General features: G+C 36.8%; 1 protein-coding gene across 2 annotated transcripts; it reads left to right on the top strand.

Moving 5' to 3' along the window:
* The first annotated feature begins 6,268 nt into the window (after positions 1–6,268).
* Positions 6,269–23,623, top strand: LOC109113254 (dihydroxyacetone phosphate acyltransferase-like). Of its 2 annotated transcripts, none has more exons than XM_042746418.1 (17): positions 6,269–6,339; positions 6,607–6,678; positions 7,503–7,694; positions 7,898–8,074; positions 9,313–9,442; positions 10,281–10,408; positions 11,167–11,242; positions 11,740–11,891; positions 13,503–13,633; positions 13,777–14,000; positions 16,410–16,661; positions 16,738–16,817; positions 17,009–17,149; positions 19,567–19,666; positions 19,827–19,920; positions 20,016–20,077; positions 21,537–23,623. In XM_042746418.1, the coding sequence occupies exons 2-17, from the start codon at positions 6,655–6,657 to the stop codon at positions 21,578–21,580; spliced, it is 2,007 nt and encodes a 668-aa protein (XP_042602352.1). In that variant the 5' UTR covers positions 6,269–6,339; positions 6,607–6,654; the 3' UTR covers positions 21,581–23,623. The 2 variants fall into 2 exon arrangements, with proteins under 2 accessions (XP_042602352.1, XP_042602353.1); XM_042746419.1 differs by lacking the exon at positions 6,269–6,339 and adding an exon at positions 6,369–6,497.
* The last annotated feature ends 1,502 nt before the right edge of the window (positions 23,624–25,125 follow it).

Below are 25,125 nucleotides of genomic sequence, written 5' to 3' on the forward strand. Positions count from 1 at the left end.
AACACGATTCACACATGCGTAGATAATTTCACATGCATGAAACCTAATTCACGTACACACACAAAAAAATTCACGTGCGTGAAAAAATATATATATTCACAAAAAGCAATTCACATGCGCAAAATAAAATTATATATTCATAAAATACATTTCACAAATGCAAAACACAATTCGTAGATATACAACTGTACACAAAAACCTTTGAATGTTTAAAATGTACGAGTGTCTGAATGTACAAATCGTCATTTACTACGAATCCACTCGGATTTGTGTGTGTGTGTGTTTTTGAGACTTTCCTGGCAGAGCTCTCTTCCCACGTGGGTCTGTCGTACTATTTAGCCAATCAGATGCGAGCTTACCATTCAACCAATCATATCATAAGCCACTGAGAGTGCATTCATGGAGCACGATTCTGCACACCTTTTGCGCAATATGGATTAATTAGAACGGAAATTAAGCCTTTACATCAGTAATCCCATAGACAGTAAAAGAAATGGACACAGCGACCCAACTGGAACTCGATTGAGACAAGTGAAGCCCATTTTATCGATTTTTAGCACTTCCGTTTCTGACGCGCAGACTCAAACTAAGGAAGCTTCTGCCATTATTGTGACTTCATCTGAACATGTGCAAAACTATTCTCCTTGAATGCACTCTCAGTGGCTTATGATATGATTGGTTGAATGGTAAGCTCGCATCTGATTGGCTAAAGAGTACGACAGACCCACGTGGGAAGAGAGCTCTGCCAGGAAAGTCTCACACACACAAATCCGAGTGGATTCATAGTAAATGACGATTTGTACATTCAGACACTCGTACATTTTAAACATTCAAAGATTTTTGTGCACAGTTGTATATCTACGAATTGTGTTTTGCATTTGTGAAATGTATTTTATGAATATATAATTTTATTTTGCGCATGTGAATTGCTTTTTGTGAATATGTATATTTTTTCACGCAGGTGAATTTTTTTTGTGTGTACGTGAATTAGGTTTCATGCATGTGAAACTGTCTACGCATGTGTGAATCGTGTTTTTTGCGAGAATTATATTTGAGACTAATCTGCTTCCATAGTAATGCAGTATTGTAATGCATTACTTTTAAAAGTAACTTTCCCCAACACTGATAAACTGACATTTACTTTAATTTTACTTTAATTTTTCACTTGTCACATGTAAACAGCTGTTACAATAAAGGGATAATGCACGGCTAGCCTGTTAATGATGTTCGCAGCACAATGGACCCTTTTCACAAGACTGTGATGACGCGTATAACAGTCAGCAGCATCATAAATCCTCAAAAGTTTTTCATATTTGTATTTTTTTTTTAAATGTATGTACATTTATAACACTATTCTTTGTATTATATTACCTTTGCATCAAATTAAAAAAATAAAATAGTTTACCCTAATGCGTGGGTGTTTCTAATGCAGCGTCTATGGGAGGGACGGTGAATTTGTCATTGTTCTCTCTTCTGACTGCATTATCAGTCTCTCTCAGTTTTTTCCCTTTTATTGAAAGTCAGGAAAACACTATCGTGGAGTTTTTCTATTGCTATTTGAGCAAATGGGAGTGCAAATATATATATTGAGCAGAATATGCTTAACCACGCCCCTCCAACTGCTAGTTTGCTGTGAGTGAGAGATGAGAGGAGGAGCTCAAAATAAAACCCCGCCCTCTACTCAATATTCTGTTTCAGTTGGAAATACGTTACACTGGCTTTAATAATAATAATAATAATAATAATAATAATAATAATAATAATAATAAAGACCAAAAGTCTGTGTCTGGGAAAAGGCTAACTCAAAAATCTGTGTAAATGGAATTTAAAAGTAGCAAAGAATAAATAAAGGCTTGTAAAATTACAATGATGACTCATCATTAACAAAGGTAAAATCATGATCCCTGGGGCATAAATGTGGCCAAAGTTGAGGAAACACCCACCAAAAGAAAGCACAGATGAATTACATTGGATTTTTTCCAGAAACAAGGACATACTGAACAAATAATTCTCTTGAAAGCACACACAATGAAATGGTCTTGAAGTGTTTGCTATATAGCTGTATGCTTGATATGACTGCCTGCGAGTGAGACCATCATCACAAAAAGTTCAACGGTCCCAATAACAGAAAATCTGCCACTGTACCAAACGTTTAAGGATTTATTTTTCTATATACAATATATTACTTATGTGGATGTACATTAGTCAGGTGTTTGGCCCCCAGATTATCTCTTTGTGAAGAGGATTGAAAGACTTTCCATTGATCTGCTGACACAAGACACACATATAAACACAGCCCTGCGCTGTGTGCCATCATCATCATCATCCTCGAAGCAAACTCTAATGTGTGTGTGGGTGTGTTTTAGTGCTTTTCTTCTGTATGTGATCTTGAGCTTTCATTTCCTCTTACTAATGTGATATTTTGTATGTCTTTGTGGTTTGTATATCAAATACATTGTATATGACATTCTTTTCTTACTACTTAGTGTAGAAGAAAACCAGTGTCTTTCCCTTTTAATAAACAATACAACCGTGATCCATGCATCTTTATTCAGAGTACCTCATCTATGATTGTTACTTTCACGCTACTTTAAGACCACACAGCCTCACAGATTTATTCCAAAAACTCCAAAAAGCAGTTTTAGCATGATTTATGGTAAATAAAACTACACTTTTACACTTTCTGAAGAAATCATGTGCCAAATCCCCTGCTAGTGTAATTGCTTAGGAGATCTATGAGTTTTTTTTTTTTTTTTGGTGTTCTGAGTAGTTTCTCTTATATTTATGTATTTTAGAAAAGGCTCACATCCCAAAAATTGCCAAATTGTGAGGAAACGTGTACCTCAGTAAGTTGCATAATTTGAGGTGTATTTTATGTCTGTAGCACATACAGTGAGGGATGAGTTATACACCAAAGTGAAGAAAAATCATCTAAAAATAATCAATAAGGGCATTGCAAATGTTCTATATGTAAAATGACTTGAGGTTAAGTATGGCACATTTCAATTACAGCCCAGTCAAAATGTGTTATTCCATACTCATTTACAGTGTAAATGTTCTTGCAATTTTAATGTCGTTTTTTTCCCCCTGAAGATTCAGAAACAGCTACTCAGTCGCTGTTACTTTTTCACTGTAACTTTTAATTTCTGAATGTTTTTGGAGCTCAACGTCAGCATTCCATTTTTGAAGCATTCAACTTGTCCAGCAAGCTCTCCGCTAGACGACGATTTGCTTTTCTCAGCCCCGGGAAGTCAAAAACACAACAAAAATTAGCAACGCTTCAAAAACAAAGACCTGATATCTTGACTCTGAAGGTGCTCTGTGAAATTTCACAGCCAAAAATCTGTAAATCCAATAAGATTTACTGCATTAACCAACAGACAGCTGCTGGTTTATAACTTCTCTGTGAGTTGTACTTCACACATTGCAACATTATTTCCAAAGTTTTTTTTATTTGCCCTCAATTTTACTAATGTGACCACACCTTAAGCCTGTGCTAATACAATCAAGCACAAACTAACTACAACCCATTTGACTTCTGACTTTTTAATGACATTGCATTCAAAACGTAAACATAAAGCTTGATTTCCCTTCTTTCTTTCTTCTCTTCTGTGGTTCCTGACAAAACACCCAGAGAGTAAAGGTTAGTGGAAAGGTTGCAAATGCTGCAGTAGTCAAGTGTTTTAAAAAGTAAGCATATAACAACTTTAATATTAAAAGTTGCACTTAACAGATTTTGCTTCGTCTTGGGCTATCATCTGTTCTTTAATCATTTTTTGATACATTTTGTAATTATTATACTGCTTTTTAGGGGGCTACAGAGAAAAAACAACATTTATTCATTCCAGTATTATAAAAATAATAATAATAAAATAAAATGTCATGACAACGATTAAAAATAAAGTGCCAGGAAAATACTCTACACAGGTATGCAAACTAGTATTGATATACTTTTATTAATTTTTGTTAATATTTTGAGTTAAAATGATCTATTTTCATTCTAGTTTAGTTTTAGTCATTTTGTTGTATTTTTGTAATAAAAATGTGGAAAAAATGCTTTCAACTTTTGGCTTTTTTTATGGTTTTAGCCAGGTTTGCTTTAATTATTTTGTTTGCTTTCAACTTTTTGTTTTGGGTTAATGAGGCGACAATGTTACCTTTTAAAGTGATTTAAATGTAAACACTTTCTCTGCAAGATTCGCTTCACCTGCTATAGCGCCCCTTGTGGCAGTGCTGAGAATGCATCATTGTGCTGTCTTATATATTGCATTCCGAGACATTTCTGAACACAAAGCACTGCAGAAGGGTTTCTTTGAGTGTGTTTGAGGCCCAGCAGTGCTGCACGCGATTAGTGCATGTGTGCTGAACTCACTCTCACAAACTTGTGAACCTCAAACCGAGCCTGCGGAGGACACACACATCATGCAACATTCAAAAAAACGGGGGGCTTATCATTCTTCAAATGAGTTTCAACCAAGGAAGTTACTGACTTGGAACTGTGTACACAGACGGCTTTAAATATCAAACATGTTTGATATCCCAACTGGATGAAGACAAAATCAAGTCTGTCATTCACTACTCAGTTTTAAATGAAATCTGTGAACTCTGACTAGCGTCGACACATCCAGATCTCAAACTAGGGCAAAAATCTGGTCATGCGGTGTATTCAAGCCTCGAGCAGCATAATTAAGTTGTCTATCTTTTGGCACAGCCATCCGTGATGCCTTCAAGTGAAACTGAAGTAGCTACAGATCTTTTCTTTCATATCAGGATTATTTAATGAGACACAGGATGGGGACTTAGTTCAATCCATCATCTGATTATTGGATGGAGACAGAGTTGAAAGCGTTTTGCAGTCGTTTGTAAGAAAGAGGTGAAGTTTTAGATGCGTCTATATGCGTCACCAGAGAGAAATGTTTTTTGTAGATATTGGACTTCTGAGGCTGCATGTGCTTCTGCCCTGGTTCATCAGCTTTTAATAATTTGTTCTTCATTAAAGGAACGATAAATGTAACAACCTCCATGCTGGATCGTTTTGCCCCAGATAGCATGTTTTTTCACATACTGTTGAGTCTGTCATGAGCTGCTCTGAGTCTGTATCATGACAGACTGTCTCTGTATTTTCCTCAGTTCATGTCATCTTAAGCGGAGTATTTTCTTTTCCGAGACTTCTCCAGTCTTTTGTTTTTCCATCACCTAAACATGAAAAAAATTACATCAAATATTATAATCAGTAATTACAAATTCCATAGGACTGTTGTCAGCACATTTATTTTGTAGGCCTATATTACGTGAAGTATGCAAATTTATTATTAACAGCTGCAACCTTATTTATTTGTTAAACTGACACTTTTCGAATTAAGCCCCAAATGTAACAAAGTAGGATTATTTTTATTATTTTGATGTTTATAGTTGCATGGTAATTACTGCTTTAGTACATTTGTTTTGGAAACAGTATGCAGTATTTAGTGCACAATATATCCAGTACGCTAGTATTTCATGGTAAACAGAGCCCTTCATTACTTCACAACACAGGGTGAAATTTACTGTATCATAGACTTTCCGGTGGATTTTATGCTCTACTTAGAGAGTCTGTTCATTTTAAAAATCACTTTCTCACTTTCTGTCAATACGCTCGTCGTCCCGGAAGTAGCCTAATCTGAAATGTTGACCCTGCCCATGTGATAGGACAGGACAGGAGGAGGAGGAGACTGTAGAGGCTGTACAAACGCGTTCTTTCCTCCAGACGGCGCGTGGAAGCCCAGAGCTCCAACCTTACATTGAACCACATTAAAATCTCACGGCGTTTTTGTCTTAGTAGATGTACGGTAAAAGTCATACACTTTTAAATATATCACTTTTAAAGAGTGCTACCTGGCATAAAAATAAAACAATCGCGCCGAATGTTTAAATAAAGACATTAAATGAACACAACAGCCGAATAATCACAAACGTCAGTGATTGGCCCATCCGTGCAGCGCTGAGAAAAGTAACAGGTACCACGTGCTCAGACCATCAACGTGACGGTGACGCGGTTGTTTTTTACTCAAGGATAATGACACCAGAAAAACAAAACAAAACAAAAAAAAAAAACCTTAAATTAAAAAATATACATATACGGCGAGAATTTACAGCCTTTATCCAGATTTTCAGTGACCATACTTTTAAATCCCATGAAGCCCGCCCCCCAAAATACCGTCAACCAACCCGCAAGCAGCAAACTCAAACTCACAAATGATTGACAAGGAGGAGGCGTTTCTGATTGGCTAAACTTAGGAACGCTCTCGCCCCGATTTGTTTTTGTTGCCGTTTACAGAGCTGTCTCAGAAGCCGAAACAGGTATTTCAGCAGGACACCTTAGTAAAGTCTGTGGGGTAATAGTGAGATTTAAGAGCGGCATTAAAGAAACAGCTTAGAAATAGCACTTAAAAGTGTAATATTATTAATAAATAAAATTATTACGTTGACCAGCCGTGCCTCCAAGCCCCGCCCACCCGGTATCTGCTGCTTCATACTCATTTTTCATTCCTCGCGCATGTTGTGTTTCTATGACTGGAATGAGTACTGGACTGAACAGTCAACCTTGATCCAAACTTTCTCCCCCAGAACTCATCTGATCTATTACACTCATGCTTTGATAGGAGCGGAACAGAAATGGCGTCGCGAGCACTGTACTCGGTGAGTGTCACAATATTTTGTTGCATGCTTTCTGTCAAAGTAGCACATGCTTGCAACACTTGCAGTGTGTGAATCTCTCACAGAGCTTCCTTCAAGGAAACATTAAGCACATTTCATGTTCAGTGCACAAGAGCGTTTCATGAACCAAACAATATAATCTCTCACATGAGTTTTACATGTCATTTGTTTTAAAAAGTGATTTAACATGGTTTTAGAGCCATATACCATCAGAAAACCATACTGTACAGCCATGTATAAACTCTGGCAGCACAATCAAATGTATGTCTGTTTAAGCAACGTACATTTTTAGATATTTAGTTTATTTTCTTTGCATTGTTTACAAAGAAATGGACACACCCTTATTATTTGTAGTACTTTTTTCCCACATTTTAGAATAAGAGTAAAGGCAAAACTATTTTAAAAACACAAATTAATTAATAGAAATAATGAAGTGACCACAAATAAGTTATCTTACAAAAATATATATATAATAGAATATACTGCATGATTTATAGAAAGTTTATAATATTATAGAAAGTGTTATTTTTTATACAATTTATATTTGTTAATGTGAACAAACATGTTAATTTAAAGCAAATCAAAATAAATTTAGTAAGTCAGTCATAATTCTGTCATATGTGAATATATCTGTAATATTTTGTGTGCCAGTGTACATCACGAGGATCAGTCCTTGCATTTTTGTTTTATTTTTTATGTACTGTAATTATAATGTATAACAGTTTTAAAGATGCAAAAGCAGAAATGTGATCATATAAACGGTCTTATTATTTTGAAAAACATGTTTTTTTTTTGTCTTCATACAGCCTAGGCATCCAGTGCTGAAGAAGCGGGATGATTTTGAAGACGTTCTGGAAGAGAGAAGACGCTCCAGTGATCTGAGATACGCACTGAGATGCTACACTCCCACACTCTATAAAGGACTCGTGCCCTGCAAGGTCAGCATGCTGAAGAGCATCGTTCTGCAGTCAGACCACCTGCAGTGTGTCATTAAACAGGTACAGAAACAACACCACAGTTTCATCACTAAACCACAGGAACACTAAATCTAGTGAGGCATTTTGGTGGAAGTGTACATTCTGATACGGTCTTCTTTAATTGTGATTGTGTCAGTATTACAGTTATGTTTTCCGAAGAGCTGTGCTGTTCAGTCTAGGGATACAGATCAAACCCTAGGTGTTTTAATGGCTACTGTGTTTAGGTTTCATCAGAATCAGGAGACAGCACCGAGTGTGTTGCGGAGGAAGCGTCTCTGATTCTGGATGAGATGGCTCACCGTATGCAGCTCAGCACTGTACGCTTCTTTGTCTTTACGCTCAGCAAAGCCTTCAAGAGACTCTTCCGCAGCGTGTGTGTCAATGAGGAGGGCATCCAGAGAGTGAGTGACTCTTCACTGTCCCCAAAATACACGTGTGAAATTCCTGCTTAAACACCTGGCGTCTACACTGTGAGACGATTACTAGGGTCGTCTAATGTTACTAAAACATGTGTCCTAATTACAGGGATTGAGGCGGCTCAGATCCCTTGTGGCACTTGTCATTAGCATGTCATTGTTTTAAAAGTGCTTACTTATTATCATATATATTCTTCTGCTGAAATATATTGAATAATTAAGCCTTTTATTAAGACGTTTCTTTTGCTAATATATCAGTGGTACTTAAGACCGGTTTTGTGGTCCAGGGTCACATTTTTTATCAAATAAAAGCAGATTTCTAAAAATATATTTATATTATTATAAGAATAAAATAAATATTTCAAACATTTGACCAAGTGTATTTTTTTTAATTTTTTTAACAGAAATAGGGAGTGTTGATACATTAAATCCGTCAACCACAATTCATTGAAATGTCATGGATTCAGATGTTGCAGGAACTCTGTATTCTTCAGCCCAGCAGTGCAATACAAGCACTAGTTATCGAAGGGGAAAAGATCTGATCTGATCTGAGCTTAAAGCATTCTTTTTTTATCAACACTTGAATATAAGTAGGTTTCATAAAAATGTATGGTTTTGAGCAAAAAGGTGAGAAAATCACATTTTAATCAAAAATGACATCTGTATAATATTCAGTACGATTATCAAAGCATAAATCCAGTTAATCGCTTCCATCAACACTTCCAAAGCTTGCACAGCCATATACCACTTCCTGGATCATCATTTTACTCTGTAATATTATGCAGTTTTTATTTATATGCTGTCTATTGCTGATGATCGCATTATTTTTAATATGCATCTGTTTACATAAGAGACCGCTAGTTTTTCTGTCCTGTTCACGTGTGTTTTTGTTCGGGTGGTTTTGTACTCGTTCAGAAGATGTGTAATAGCGCCCCCGAGTGTATAACAGTGAAAACATGAAAAGCTGTAAAAACTTGTCTTTGGCGGGGAAGCGTTGTCTTCTAAATGACGAGATAACTCGTCAATGGCGGGGAAAGAGTTAATTTAAAAATGTATTATTCTGATATATAATTAATAATTAATTAATTGAAATACTTTCAAGTTATCCTGAGGCCCCCTGGTTGAGAACCGCTGTTGGTCCTGCCGTTTGGTTTAATAAAGATGGCATGTAAATAGAGTTTGATGTCATGCTGGTTTTCACTGATGATGCTCTCTCTCTTCAGCTCCAGCAGGCTGTACAGGAACACCCAGTGGTTCTCCTGCCCAGCCACCGAAGTTACATGGACTTCCTGATGATGTCCTACTTACTCTACATGTTTGATCTTCCCCTGCCGGTGATTGCGGCTGGGATGGGTGAGTGTGGACAGGTCACACTAATGCATTGTACCAGCCTAAAAACTGTTTTGAGTGTAGCTATTATACAAACACAAGTAGACTCACTTTCCCAAAGTATAGTTCATTCCCCTTAATATGCTTGAATGTAACGGATTTTATAGCCTTTCTTTGGTTCTCTCACAAGTTTTCTTGTTTTATCAAGGTGTTGAGGGTTGACAGTGCCAGCTAAAGCATCTAAACAACAGATAATCTTTCTGTGTTATATTCAAAATCTTGATACAAGCACTCTGTTGTAGTTTTTAAACTTCATATATGTAAAACATGATAGTGCCATCTTTTTATTCTAGAATATATACTCTTGTAAAATCATTGTAACCATGGTTGAATGGGTCAAAGACAGTGTCGCATCAAATTCAGTTTACAAAAGGGATTTTATATGCATAGAATGCATATTAAATTCAGGAAAATGTCTAATGTTTCAAATAGATTTTGTGAAAATGTCAAAACATGGGTGGAATAATGTTCCATCATCATTTATGTAAAAATCAAACAACATATTTATTTTTAGCTGTACTTATTAAAATATACAAAAGAAAAAGTGATCATAGTAAATTGTTATATTTTAAATGATTAAAATCGTCTTGCTGACAAATGAAACGGTTTGAAGGATAGAGGCAAAAAGTGTCAAGTTAAAATTATTTGGAGTTTAGTTTTAATAAAATCACTATTTTCTTTTCAGTAATGTCTTTATTCTTTTGATTCAGATTTGATCAATCTGTGAGCTTAAACCTGTTGATTTCATATTATATTCATTACTTATACTGTACTGTTTACTAATGGTAAGATGTTTCTGCAGATTTTATGAGCATGAAGTTCATTGGTGAGATGCTGCGGATGTCAGGGGCTTTTTTCATCCGTCGGTCGTTTGGAGGTGATAAACTTTACTGGGCTGTGTTCTCTGAGTATGTGAAGACCATGCTGAGGGTAAGACGGTTCATCCAAACAACTGAACACATGAGCAAATCAGTCAACTAGACGGTCCTGTATATGCAAGAAAAAAATACAGGCTTCATATTGCACAGAAACGTAGTAAGAACATCAATAAAGGGGTCATATGACATTGTTAAAAAGAACATTATTTGGTGTATTTGGTGTAATGCAATGTGTTTATGCACTTTAAGGTTAAAGAAAACACATTATTTTCCACATACTGTACATTATTGTTGCTCCTCTATGCCCCGCCTTCTGAAACGGGTTAATCGCATCATATGACCTCTTTAAAACAGTTCATGTGACATCAGTGTCTCATCAGTAATTTTACAAAGCTACTAGAATACCTTTTGTGTGCAAAGAAAACTAAAATAACGTCTTTATTCAACGATTTCTTCTCTTCAGGGCCAGTTCTCCACCATAATAGACACATGTGCATTGTGTTCCTATGTGCGTAAACAAGGTGAATCGCATAAATGGGAAAGCAAAGTAACTGGCATTACTGATTTAAAAAAGTAACTCAGATATTTTCTTGTAAATAGAAAAGTAATGTGTTACTTCACTAGTTACTTGAATGTAACTTCCATTATACCCAAAGTTCAAACAGGCTGATCCAGTGGGATTTTACAGGTAATAAAGGTACTGCGAGTCATTTTTAGATACAAGGATCCGGTAAATGACTGTTTACTGTAATATATTTCCATTCTTAAATGGTTGAAAATATGCATTGTTGTTGTATGTTGCTTATTCAGAAAGGATATGCCCCAATTGAGTTCTTCTTGGAAGGAACTAGAAGCAGGACGTGCAAATCTCTCACACCAAAGACGGGTCAGTGTACATCCACTATATGTTTGTAACACTTTTTATGCAATTTTAAAAACAGACTGTCTGAGCTGCTGTGACTTTTAGGTGTTTCATTTTGATAAAATCTCTTTGCTGACTTCTACACGTATTGTGCAGCATCAAGGCTTTTCCCCACTTTTCGGCCTTTTTTATCGCTGCACAAATAAATTCAAGGTGACAGGAAACATTTTTTTGGTCAGCATTGCTTGCACACAGGAAGTGAGATGCCAGCTAAATGAAATTTCACAGGATTTTCACAATTGAATCTCAGTCCCGGTATGATATAGAGCCCCTGACTAATTTATGGCACAGAGGTTCAAAACGACAGCTTGAAACCTGCAAAGCCTGACGGTGGCAGCTCATCAATCAAAGCGAACAAAAGCAAATTTAGATGAATGAGAGAAACAAAATGGTCCGCCTCTTTGAACACTGTTCATTTTGTGTCAGCTTCCTCTTCCGCTCTCTTTCTCTCTCTCCCTCAGGGTTGTTGAATATTGTGATGGAGCCGTTTTTTAAAGGAGAGCTGTTTGATGTGAGCCTGGTTCCTGTCAGCATCAGCTATGAGAGAGTTCTAGAAGAGTCTCTGTACGCCCGAGAGCTGCTCGGCATCCCCAAGCCCAAAGAATCAACCTCCGTATGCATTGCCTTCTAATGTGCATTCCATCACTATTTTTTTAGCAGATAAATAACAACTAAACTTTTATCTTAATGTTTTCTGTTTTCCGAAAAAATATGTTTTTGAAAGAAGGCTCTTGTGCTCACCAAGGCTGCATTTATTGTTCTAAAATTCAGTAAAAACAGGAATGTGGTGAACTTATATAATTAAAGTTTTAAATAATGTTTTCTATGTCAGTATATTTTAAAATGTATTTAATTCCTGTGATGCAAAGCTGGATTTTCAGCATTATTACTCCAGTCTTCAAGTGCCACGTGATCCTTCAGAAATCAGTAATTCTAATCTGCTGATTTCTTATTAATATCAGTGTTGTCAATATTATCAGTTGTTCTGCTTAATATTTTTGTGGAAAAAACATGTTTTCTTTTTCAGGATTCTTCAGTGAAAAGAAAGGCTCTTTACTGTCACCTTTAATCAATTTAATGCATCTTTGTCTAATTTTTCACGTTACCAGTCCATGTAATGGACAGTGGATAATTATAAATAAATATTTGTTTAATACTCAAAATAATCTCTAAAATATCATGATGCAAAATAATACAAGATAATTTTGATGCTGTCTCCTGAATTAAGTTTATTTTCATTTCAGGCATGAAAGCTTACTTAATGTTTGTAAAATTATGAATAGATATTCAGTTTTTTACTGGAACATTTTGTATGCAACAGACAGACAGACCAAAGGGAGTTAAAGGGATACTCCACCCCAAAATGAAAATTTAGTCATTAATCACTTTACCCCCATGTCCTTCCAAACCCATAAAAGCTCTGTTCGTCTTCGGAACACAATTTAAGATATTTTGGATGAAAACCGGGAGGCTTGTGACTGTCCCATAGACTGCCAAGTAAATAACAGTGTCGAGGTCCAGGAAAGTATGAAAGACATCGTCAGAATACTCCAACTGCCATCAGTGATATAACCGTAACGTTATGAAGCGACGAGAATACTTTTTGTACACGAATAAAACAAAAATAGCGACTTTATTCAACAAGTTGTCTCCTCTGTGTCTCTCCACAACACTGTAGCACCATTTTGGAGAATATGAGCTGAATGCAAACTGCGTACAAGAATACATTTTCTACATGTATTTATGCTTTGATTTGAAAGAAAGCAGAGCATCCTTGTGTCGCGGCTGACACAGAAGAGTCTACGCTGCTTGCGTACAGCTCAGATTCTTCAAAATGGCGCTAGGCTGATGTGGAGAGACACAGAGGAGAAAAATTGTTGAATAAAGTCGCTATTTTTGTTTTATTCACGTACAAAAAGTATTCTCGTTGCTTCATAACGTTATGGTTAAATCACTTATGGCAGATGGAGTATTCTGACGATGCTTTTCATACTTTCCTGGACCTTGACACTGTTATTTACTTGGCAGTCTATGGGACAGTCACAAGCCTCCAGATTAAATTATCTTAAATTGTGTTCTGAAAAGACGAACGAAGCTTTTATGGGTTTGGAACGACATGGGGGTAAGTGAATAATGACGAAATTTTCATTTTGGGTTGGAGTATCTCTTTAAGTGTTCTTTTTTTTATTGACATCCATTCCTCAACTCTGTTTCTTTCTCTCAGGGTCTGCTGAAGGCCCGGCGGGTCTTGAGTGAGGACTATGGCAGTATGCATGTGTATTTTGGTCATCCTGTATCTGTGCGCAGTCTGGCAGAGGGAAAAATAAAGCGCTCTCAGTACAACCTGTTGCCCAGGTATGACCGCTGCAATCAGCCACGCTCAGAATGTTTTGCACTAAAAGCCACAAAGCATGCATTTTTGTCATGAGCTTTAAAACTGTTACAAACTTTACTGTAAGTTGTACAAACTGTCCTGACTTGAGTGTTGTTTTTAACAGGTACATTCCTCAGAAACCCAGCGTAGACACTCATGAGTTCCTGAACGACGCTGCGTTCCGTCTGGTGCGCATCCAGGAGGAGAACATGGTTCTGAAGCCCTGGGTTCTCATCGCCACCCTGCTGCTACAGAACCCTGAAGGCATGGACCTCTCCTCCCTCACAGAACAGACAGACTGGCTCAGACACCTGGCACTGGCGTTTGGAGCGTTCTTGGACTGGCCGGGTACGAGATCACATTATCTCAACCTTAGACTGATCACACAAATCACAGTCATTTTAATCTATTAAAATGTCTGTAAGTCATGATGCACAGCTTTAAATCAGTCTACCAGCAAACAAAGTCGAAAACCAGGATTCAGAACCTGTAACTGACATAATTTTCCCACGTTGTTAATTTGGTTTTTTAATCCTATTGATACTTTCTCCTTAAAAGTGCGTTCGCGTCTTTTGCATCGTCTCGCACCATACCACATGAGAGGTGTGTTATAATAATGTAAACTTTTACACACAGTTTACATAAAAGTTTATGTTTACATACTACTGTGTATATTTATTATGTATATATAATACATATATTATGTAAACAAACTTTTATTTTGAATGCGATTGTAATAATAAAAACTCCATGATCACGGGAAGAAGGAGGCGAGAACCAGCGAACATTCAAATAAATCTTTAATGACAAAATAAATACAAAACAGCGCGACAGCCCCTCACGGTCGACTGCCGCGCACAAATAAAAACCAAACACAAAATAAAGCCCAGGCCTGGTCCTCTCTCGTCCTTCACTGTCGTCGCTCCTCTTTTGTATCCTCCCGATCTCCTCCGTGGGACTCGAGACCGGTGAGTGGAGCAGGTGTCGCTCACGGTGACCTGCGGGAACCTGGGGGTAAGGACAGACGAGGCGAGAGAAAAGGAGATGGAAGGATGAGGAGCGACGGCTCTTTTGAGAGAGAGGGGAGAGAGGAGAAAAAAAAAAAATAAAAAATTCCGGTTCCCAGACACGCTGCCGCTCGGCCCTCCACCGGCTGTGTGAAGTCCTCCGCGGTGCCTGGCGGTGGCACTGGACGGCCCTCCGGTGGACGGCACGACACTCCTCCGCCGCCCGGTGGACGGCGACGGCTCCTCCGGTTTCGGGCAGCCGGCAGGAGTCCCCCGTTCCCTGCTCCTCCCCATTCTCGGCGGATGGCAGCAGGCTCCGGCCGCCTGGCGAACGGCGGCGACTCCTTCGCTCCCTCACGGACGGCAGCCGCCCCTCCACATCACGGGCGGCCGGCAGCGAGTTCGTCCGTCCCCGGCAACTCACTCCAGCCCACCGCCTCGAGCGTCCACGGCGCCAGACTGTTACGCCCTGCTCGATGGCACCGCGGATTCACCCCAGCGGCAAGGGATCTTCGGCAGCGCGTCCCTCCTTCCTCCCGGGTTTCGGGACCAGTGTAATAATAAAAACTCCATGATCACGGGAAGAAGGAGGCGAGAACCGGCGAACATTCAAATAAATCTTTAATGACAAAATAAATACAAAACAGATAAAAACCAAACACAAAATAAAGCCCAGGCCTGGTCCTCTCTCGTCCTTCACTGTCGTCGCTCCTCTTTTGTATCCTCCCGATCTCCTCCGTGGGACTCGAGACCGGTGAGTGGAGCAGGTGTCGCTCATTTCCCAATCACTCCACCGGCCTCGCTCCGTTCCCACGGCTCTCGGCCCCGCCCCACTCGTCACAGCGATTAATCGTGATTAATTGTTTTGCAGTCCTAGTTTATGCTATTAGCTGTCATGCATTATATATTTCAAAAGTTTGGGGCCAGTAAAATTTTGTTATGTTTTTGAAAGAAGCCACTTATGCATGCTGCATTTATTTGATTAAAAAATACAGTAAAAACAGTAATATTATGAAAAATTATTGCAGTTGTGCTGCTTAATAGTGTGAAAAACGTGATACATTTTTTTTCTCAGGAATCTTTGATGATTAAAGTAAAAAAAAAACAAAAAAAAAAACAGCATTTATTGAAATATGTTTTTAAGCTGTTATTCTGTCCTGAATAAAAGTCATATATATATATTTATTTTTTAATCTTACTGACCCCAAACTTTTAAACGTTAGAATTTACACCATTTATCAATCTTGATTTGTGGTAATTTCTTCATACACAAATACATTTTTAACATAGAAGTTGTATAAATGAATATTAGTTGTTAGTATCATAAATGAACATGAATTAACAGTTGACAACAACAGTATAAAATCAAGTGTTCATCAAAAGTCCTATATAACAATCATATCAAATGTAATAACATTAAGGTAAAGTGTTTGTATCCGTGAGTGAAGATCTCTTAATTTGAAAGCTTAGCAGCGAGAGATGTATGAAATTATATCCTATTATCAAACTTCATGTTCTTCAAATTTTCTTAGTATGGCAAAAATGATCATGCATATCTCCAGGATATGCAGAATCTGCTTAGATAAAGGAAAGAAGCTCAATGAATAATTTATTGCAGAGAAATCCAATAGCTCAATCTAAGCTTGCTTGACCTTAATTTGAACAATCCCCAATAATATGATCTCTCTCTCTCTCTCTCTCTCTCTCTCTCTCTCTCTCTCTCTCTCTCTCTCTCTCTCTCTGTCTGTAGATCATGAGGCCTGCAGTGAAGTCATCAGCTGTAGTTTAGCTCTGCACAGACGCGTGTTGAGTGTGTCTGCAGGCCAGGTTCAGCTGAGCGTCACGGATGGGCCGCAGGTCGAGACCACACCAGAGGAAGCCGTGTTTCAGCGAGCGGTCGTTGTGCTCTCTTGCGCCTCCTACAGGAACCAGATCTTACACGTGTTTCTGAGACCTGCTCTCTTAGCGGTGGCCATGCAAAGCGCAAACTCCAGTAGAAAAGGTGTGAGAGAAATATGCTTTGTGAATGTTTTTTTTACTCTGGATTAGTATATTTTACCAAATAATTTGTGTTCTAGATGATATCTACAACTGTTTCAACTTCCTGAGGAACATGTTCTCCAATGAATTTATTCTTTGCCCTGGGGACTCTGTTCAGGTTAGACCACATTCACAAACAGTTTTTGCCACCAAAATGTGTTGCTGAAAATTTGAGATTCATTTGAAAACTAGGCTGTTTCACTCTTTCAGTTGAAACTTAATCGAATCACGAGTCCTTAAAAGATTTTTACCTCTAGTCTGTACTCAAATGTCTTTTCATGACGTGTATGTGTTTTTTTTTTTTTGTAGGACTTTGAAGAAGCGTGTTATTTGCTCATGAAGCGTGGCGTGTTGCAGGTATTGGAGCATGAGATTGTGATGTCAGCGAGCGGTCAAAGCACCCTCGCTTTCCTCTGTTCGGTTCTGGACCCCTTCCTGCAGGGATACCAGGTGACACCTTACACACAGTGTGCAAATGTACACTACTGTGCAAAAGTTTGGGGGTCAGTCTTTCTTTCTTTCTTTCTTTCTTTCTTTCTTTCTTTCTTTCTTTCTTTCTTTCTTTCTTTCTGTATCAAACTGTATCAAGATTTCCACAAAATATTAAGCAGCAAAACTGTTTTCAACATTGATAATAATAGGAAATATTTCTTGGGCAACAAATCAGCATATTAGGCAACGATTACGCATCAATGATGTAGTCAAAAACGAAGTCCATTGCATTTTTAAAAAGTTTCATGTATACACGACAACGTTTTGAAAACGATCCGCGTTTACACACATCTGCTAAACGGCCAAAAACGCTGTATTACGTATACCAGGCCAGTAGCTGGCGCTGTCACCTTGTTAGTAAACAGTACCTGTAGGGAACAGCAGTAACAACAGTACCATGTACTCCGTCATTGTTGTGTATGTTTGTTCGCACTTGCCTTTAAAATCAACACGTACTGCGCATGTCTACATACCGAACACGTACTACGCACGCGCATGACGTCAACATTTTCAAAGATTCCCGTATTGGGTGTTTACACTGAAACGATAACGGTGGCGTTTTCAAAAATATACATTTTCAGTCCAAAAAACGCCATTGTCGTGTAAACGAACAGGCAAAACGCATAAAAAGTTTCCCGTTTTTGGCTGAAAACGTTGTTGTGTAAATTGCATCTTAGACTGATTTCTGAAGGATAATGTGACACTGAAGACTAGAGTAATGATGCTGAAAATTCAGCTTTTCATCACAGGAATAAATTTTAAAATACAACCCCCCCCCACACACACACACAATATTACTATTTTTACTGTATTTTGAGCAAATAAATGCAGTCTCAGTTAGGGTTGTTACTACCACTGGTGGTAGTGCATGTGACGTCACACTCTATAACAAGCATAAAAAGTTTTGTATACAAGTGTAATAACAGTAATAGTTAAGTCTGTAGTAATTTACAAATTACCTCAGATGCCATACACAGCGTTTCCTTTAGATTGGCCGGTTTGAGCGCAGGAAAATACAGTTTATGCATTCAGCAAATTAATTTTGTGTTGGGCAACCAAATACTACATTACCAATCTGGAGCCATCTTCATTCATGTCACCCATCCGCATTTGTACAAGTTCCCGTGATCACAGACGCCTGGCTGGTCAGGTTTGGCGAGGCTTTCTCCAAACTGGCCAAATACAAATGAGACGGTGATAAATGAAAGATGCTAACAAGAAATGTGGGAACGATTCCTATTTCAAAGAGAGCGCGTGCAGACGAGGAGTTAATGCGCCGCTTGCTTGACAGCGGAACAGTGAACTGTGTCTACACCGGATGCGACACCGCCGCATCGCACCAGGTTGAGTCTGTCTGGTGTCTACACAGGACATTTGAGCTCTGTGTCAGTACCTCATAAATAGGCCGAGGCAGTTTACTGTCTGGGATTTGTCATGTCGTGTCCTGCTGCATCCAATGTAGCATCACTTATTATAATAAGTTCTATAGTATTTTGTCTCGCGGCGCCGCTCGAGTCCAGTAGACAGGGTGTATTTAACTTTCTTATTTAGGCTACTTCCTTGTTTAACTGTATTATTTCTTTTATATTTATTTTAGTGTTTTGCAGACTGCCTATTCACTGATGTAAGTGCTAAAATAAGCACGAGCTGATGAGTTAAATCGGCTTCGTTAGATGAGGGAAACAGTGCTGGGCTGCTCCAGGACAGATTTGAAAACCATTTCAGAGACATGTTCTTAAATGTGACTCATATAAAATATATTACATGCATGCACAGATTTAAGTCAGCAGACACTGCATGCATGTAGTTTATTTCGCGCTTTGATAAGTTCTCTGTTCTTGTCAAGAGAAAAAGTGACAGAAGCAGCAGTTGTGCAGGCTATATATATATATATATATATATATATATATATATATATACTGTGTATATATATATATATTAGTGCTGTCAAATGATTAATCACGATTAATCACATCCAAAATAAAAGTTTTTGTTTACATAATATATGCGTGTATGCTGTGTATATTTATTATGTATATATGATTACAAACACATGCATGTATACATTTAAGAAAAAATATGTTATGTTTATATATTAAATATATTTATATGTTATATAAAATATAAGAATATAAATATATAAATGTATATACATGTAAATATTTTCAAAATATTTACTGTATGTGTATGTATTTATATATACATAATAAATATACACAGTACACATACATATATATGTAAACAAATACTTTTGTTTTGTATGCAATTAATCGCGATTAATCATTTGACAGCACTAATATATATATATATACACATAGGACACATTCTTAGGTTTAATAACTACGGTCATATTAAGTTAGTGTGTGTCTGTGCAGGTGGTGTGTCGCTATCTGTGTGAGGAGACTAATGAGAACCTGACAGAGAAGGAGTTTATTCCTGCTGTGAGGAGTTTTGCACTCAAACTCATATTAGCAGGTAACACAGGATGACAGAGTTTTGTATGTGGAAGTGTAAACTGTTTACACACCAGGTCCTGTTTACTGCTGGTATTGATATCTGTCTCAACTGATCTCATTATGCATGTACTGGGTCCTGCACTGTTCTGTTATATGTGTGTTTGTCATCATGGCATCAGGTCGCCTGAAGTGTTGTGAAGCTTTATCCTCAGACCTGCAGAAGAACGCTCTAGCAGCCCTTCTGAGGCTCAAAGCCGTGAGGAAGGTCAAAGTGTAAGTCCATATACATACAGTCTCCACTTCATTAGACGTGTTATGGGCTTTTGAAGTGTTATGGTTGTTTAACTGATGTGAATTCTCTCTCACAGAGGAGATCAGGTGACGCTGAAGGTCAACAAGATTGCAGTGAACTCATTGGAGGATACGATGGGTAAGAGTGACGTCATATCAAAATAGCTGGTGTTCACGTATGGCAATGTTAAAATAGCAATCTTCTAACATACTAGTCTTATCATTTCTGCAGTATATAATATGTGCATTCCAAGTTGACTTAAAATAACTATCTTTCTGGGATTATTTTATTGGTCTGAAAAGTATTACATAATTTTTTTTTACACCAAATTAAAAATGAAAAACAGTTATTTAGCATTTCAAGCTGTGTTACTATGCTTAAAAATCCATGTGATGTGATCATTTGACTAAAATGTAGCAACTATTAAAAATATGTTTTGGTAATTTAATTAAAGCTGAAATGAAAAAAAAATATAAATATTGGATAAAAAGCTTAAAAATTTGAAAAGTTTAAGCAGAAGTTTTGCAATTACTATAACTAAATTAAAGCTTCTGTAAACAGAAGTAGAAAAAAACTAATAAAAAAGACAAAAGCAAAAAAAAAAAAATTGCTATACTATAATAGTATATAAATAATACAAAGATCCTGTCACATACTATTTTTTTTTATAATAGTAGGCAATATTCTGTGTAAACTGTTCAAAGTCCCCGTAAATCAACCCTATTCTTTTTTATAAACCCTTGTTTTATAGTGTAATATAATGTTAGATTCACATGGATTTAATTACGGAGTTGTTTAGCAAAAGCACAATTTTGCTGGAGCGAAAGAGCATTATAGAGCATTAGATATATGGTATAAATAAAACGTATACTTTTGTATCTAAAATTTCATGCAAAAGACTCCAAATTCATACTTATGAATTTGAATAGTTTTACAGTTTACACAAAAAAGTTAATGTACTCATGTGTTAATAACTGCAGTAGCCTATTACCACTGATATGTGTTCAGAAATAAAAGATGATTTAAAATAGTCAGCCTCATTACAAACATCATACAATTTATTTAACATTTTTTGGGCTAAAAAATAAATATATGTCAGGTAAACTTTGAAGGACTTGTTTTATAAGATGGTCCCAAAAAACAACAACATTATTTTACAACAAGTACTATTAAAGAATCTTTTATAGATTTATGTATATACAAAATAGCTTGAGTTTGAAAGTTGAATTATATTAAATGTTTGCATTTACTGTATTGTTTGTATCGAGTGAATGCAACAACCACAAGATCTAAATATATAATAGGTAAAACGTAAACTAGTCAATGCACACACATATTTAGAAATTAAATAAATAAAAATATTTTAAAAATAAACGATGAACTATAGTAATTCCGCAGATTTTTTTTTTTTGGCCAAGATTTTATTGCTTGCTCTTTAAGAAGTAAAGTTTTCAAAGTTTCCTCTCGGAGAATGAGTTTGTTTGCCTGATTTTCCACTGTGACCCAGTTCTTGTCTCGCTGTGCCGTACTGCCATGACCTCCTGCATCTTCGTTCTAATTTACAGCTACGCTTGTGTACTTTTCCTCTGTCACACAGGAGGTAAAATTCCTACCCAGAAGCCCATCCTCGCGCGACTGTAGTCGCATACGCACACATGGAGTCTCTGGAGGGCCAAACCTAAACTGCCTTCATTAACATAATGCCAAATTTTGCAAGGTAGCATGGCTGCGCTGACTACAAAGGTTACCTGTCATCGAGCTTTAAAGGGACGTCACGGGTTTGCCATCTGGGACACCCACGCTATGCTAGAAGCACTCTTTTTATCTCTCTCCCTCTCCAACAAACTTGACAGCAGGTTGCCGTGTCTATGATCGGCCTTCGATCCTCACCGTGTCTTTATCAGACGAGTTTTAAACTGCTCTGATGTTGCCAAGTATATAAAGAAAGTGACACTTTAGATTTTTTTTTTGCCTTTGAACATCCACCGTTTGCGTGTGTTTTATCTATGTCTGCACTAAAGAGCCTTCGCTTTGATGTGAAACACTCTTACTGTTTGTTCTCACTGGATTTATGTTGGGTCTGTTATCGTTTCTTCGTGACTTGTCAGAATTGAACTGTTTTCTTTTGCTCTCTAGATATGGCTGTCTGTTACGTTTGCTACAGATCAAGGTTTTTAGGGATAGTGTTACAAATATAGGTCACTCAAACGTGTTAACTTCTTCAGAGCTAAAGAAACAATTGTCTTTTTCTTATTAAAGGAAACTTGTAGTTAAAAGAACAGTTCACTTAAAACTAACAATTTGCTGAAAATTCACTCAAGTCATCAAAGATGTTGACATGTTTATTTGTTCATCGGAACAGATTTGGAGAAATATAGCATTGCAGTGCATCACTTGCTCACACCAGTCAATCCTCTGCAGTGAATGGGTGCCGTCAGAATGAGAGTGCAAACAGCTGATAAAAACCACAATAATCCACATTTAACATCTCTAACATCTGAAAATCTGAATATTTGTAATGAACAATGTTTTTAACTTGAAACCTTCTCAAGACGTTAATTAATGGAGTGGTGTGTATTATTAAAATGATTTTATCAGCTGTTTGGACTCTCGTTCTGACGGCACCCATTCACTGCAGGGAATCCATTGGAAAGCAAGAGATGTAATGATAAATTTCTACAAATCTGTTGGAAAAACAAACTCATCTACATCATGGATGGCCTGATGGTGAGTAAAATTTCAGGTCATTTTAAATTTTGGGTCAACTTCTTGATTAACAGAAAGGCTGTTCTCATGAGCCAAATATGGAGACCCTTTATTGCCAAAACAGTATTTACATGCCTGTTGTAAACTGCAGATTTTCTGCTTAATGAATCGACAGGTTTATTTTATGTATTACTGCATTGTTTGGATATTTCACCCTATCTTTCAATAATTAATATGATGAAATATTTTTTATTATTAAAAACGATCAGACGATACAGAGGCATGTCGCATGAAACTGCTGAATCTCTGTTCGCTCTGTTTAATGCCCCTCTAATGTTATTTCAAAGCATTATATCTATTTTTTTTTTTTTTTTCAATTAAGAATTAAATCATACTGACCCGGATTTCAATATTAGACAGAATTAAACTTTTAAAATTGTGGTGATGCCGTGACGGATTCAGCTTTTAAAACTTTACAAGGTTTAGATACATTTATGTGCTGCACTTTTTCTAGGGGGAAAAAAACATCTAAAATGTGCCCATTGTGTGAATTTGAATGGGAATTCAGGTATATTTTTATCCCAAAGTTTGGACTGATCATCAGATATTGTTTGTCTGTAATCACTGAATAGATGATGTAACCACAAAACGCAAGCCAATAAGTAAAGCCATAGCGTTCATCCATTCTGGGTTTGGGTCGATTCTTGCACAGTTCATCGAATTAAGTAAAACAGCTGAAACCATATTTATATTTACATTGACAAGCAGCTTTTTATAGATGAATTCATTTTGAAATGGTTTTGAAAAAAATTGGCAATCACTCCTTTTGACTTTTGGACATTTTTTTTCTATCTATGGATTGAGTGTCTTTCTAATAATGTTAATATTGTGATTGAACATTGCTTCTGTGATAACTTTTTGGAGAAATGGGACTAAAACTAAAGATTAAATATGCATTAAAGTCAAGTGAAACCCAAATGCTGACCATATTTTGTGTGTTTTTGTAATATGTACTGTATATGATCAATCTTTCTGTTTTTCTCCAGCCATTTTGATTGTTTAAAAAAATAAAACTTTTTACCCAGTATTTAGTTAACGCTGTGATCAAAGCAGAATTTTCAGCATCATTACTCCAGTCTTCAGCGTCACATGATCCTTCAGACATCATTCTTATATGATGATTTAATGCTCATGAAACATATTTGTGAAACACTTTTGTGCTGCTCTCTCTCTCTGTTTTTCTTTCTGTCTTTTTTTTTGTGGAGACAATGAAACATTTGTTTTTCAGGAATCTTTGATGAACAGAAAAAAAAAAAACAAAAAAAAAACAGGCATTTATTTGAAATGGAAATCTTTTGAAACATTAAACAGTCTTTACTGTCACTTTTGATCAGTTTAATTTGTCTTTATGTAATAAAAGTATTTAATTTCTAAAAAAAAAAATACTGTCATTAAAATTTTGAACAGTCCATGCTGGAAATGGGTCTCCCAAGATAAAGGTTTAGACTAATTTCTTTACTATTACAGTTTCACACACTTTTTAGAAATTTTTAAAATAGCCTACTCAAGTTATTAAAGTAATTAAAATTATGAAATAACACTAAATGGAAATATCATAAACTTATGTTAACTTTTTCCATTTTGTCCAAATTACAGCCTTGCCACTTTTGACATTTCATCAGTGTCCTGACATGCATCATGGGATGCGATGCAAACTGTATTAAGGGAGTTTCCATTCTCACAGAACTCTTTTTTTACTAAAATAATTCATGCTTTTGTTTAAAAATACAGTAACACATTTTTTTTTTGAATCTTCCAAATCAAGTCACAATAATCTGCTAGTCCAATAAAAACAGTGCAGAATCTTACCTTTAGGAAACGTTTATTCCATCCTCATCCTAGATGTTGTTGTTTTATCAGTGTTGTCCTCTAGATGGCAGGCTTGGATGTAAATTTACCAGCTCACATTAAGCAGCCAGTAAATTTTGGCCAGTTTGGTCCTTTCACCAAATTTGTGCAGCCAAGCAAAACCTTTTACTCATATTTCCCTCTCATTTCATTCATCTTGTCAAGAGGATATCAATCAATATGCCAGCAATCTTCATATCTAGTGTTGTTCTGGACATTTCCAGTGCTCATTCTCTAGCTACAGTTCTGCATATTGTATCTGTTTAAATATCCTGTATTTCCTTTCTTATTCATATATCCATAGTTTTATTTGATTGATTAGGCTCGTTTAGCAGAACACATTCAACAAATTATCATTAAGCAGCGAAGTCCTGCTGTTTATTCTGCCACGTGGAACTGGGGATATTGGCGGTAAAATGTCATAGCAAATGCAACAACGTACCTTAATCTGAGTACACACTGCATTTTAATTAGACGCAAACACAACCAGAGCGCTTCTCCACGGGGAGCATTGCTCAAAAGTGTATTACTTTGAATGGAAGTCAATGGCGGAGATGCTTCAGTACACTGAA

The sequence above is a fragment of the Cyprinus carpio genome, chromosome B20 (genome assembly GCF_018340385.1).
Source record: "Cyprinus carpio isolate SPL01 chromosome B20, ASM1834038v1, whole genome shotgun sequence".
Taxonomy (NCBI): domain Eukaryota; kingdom Metazoa; phylum Chordata; class Actinopteri; order Cypriniformes; family Cyprinidae; genus Cyprinus; species Cyprinus carpio.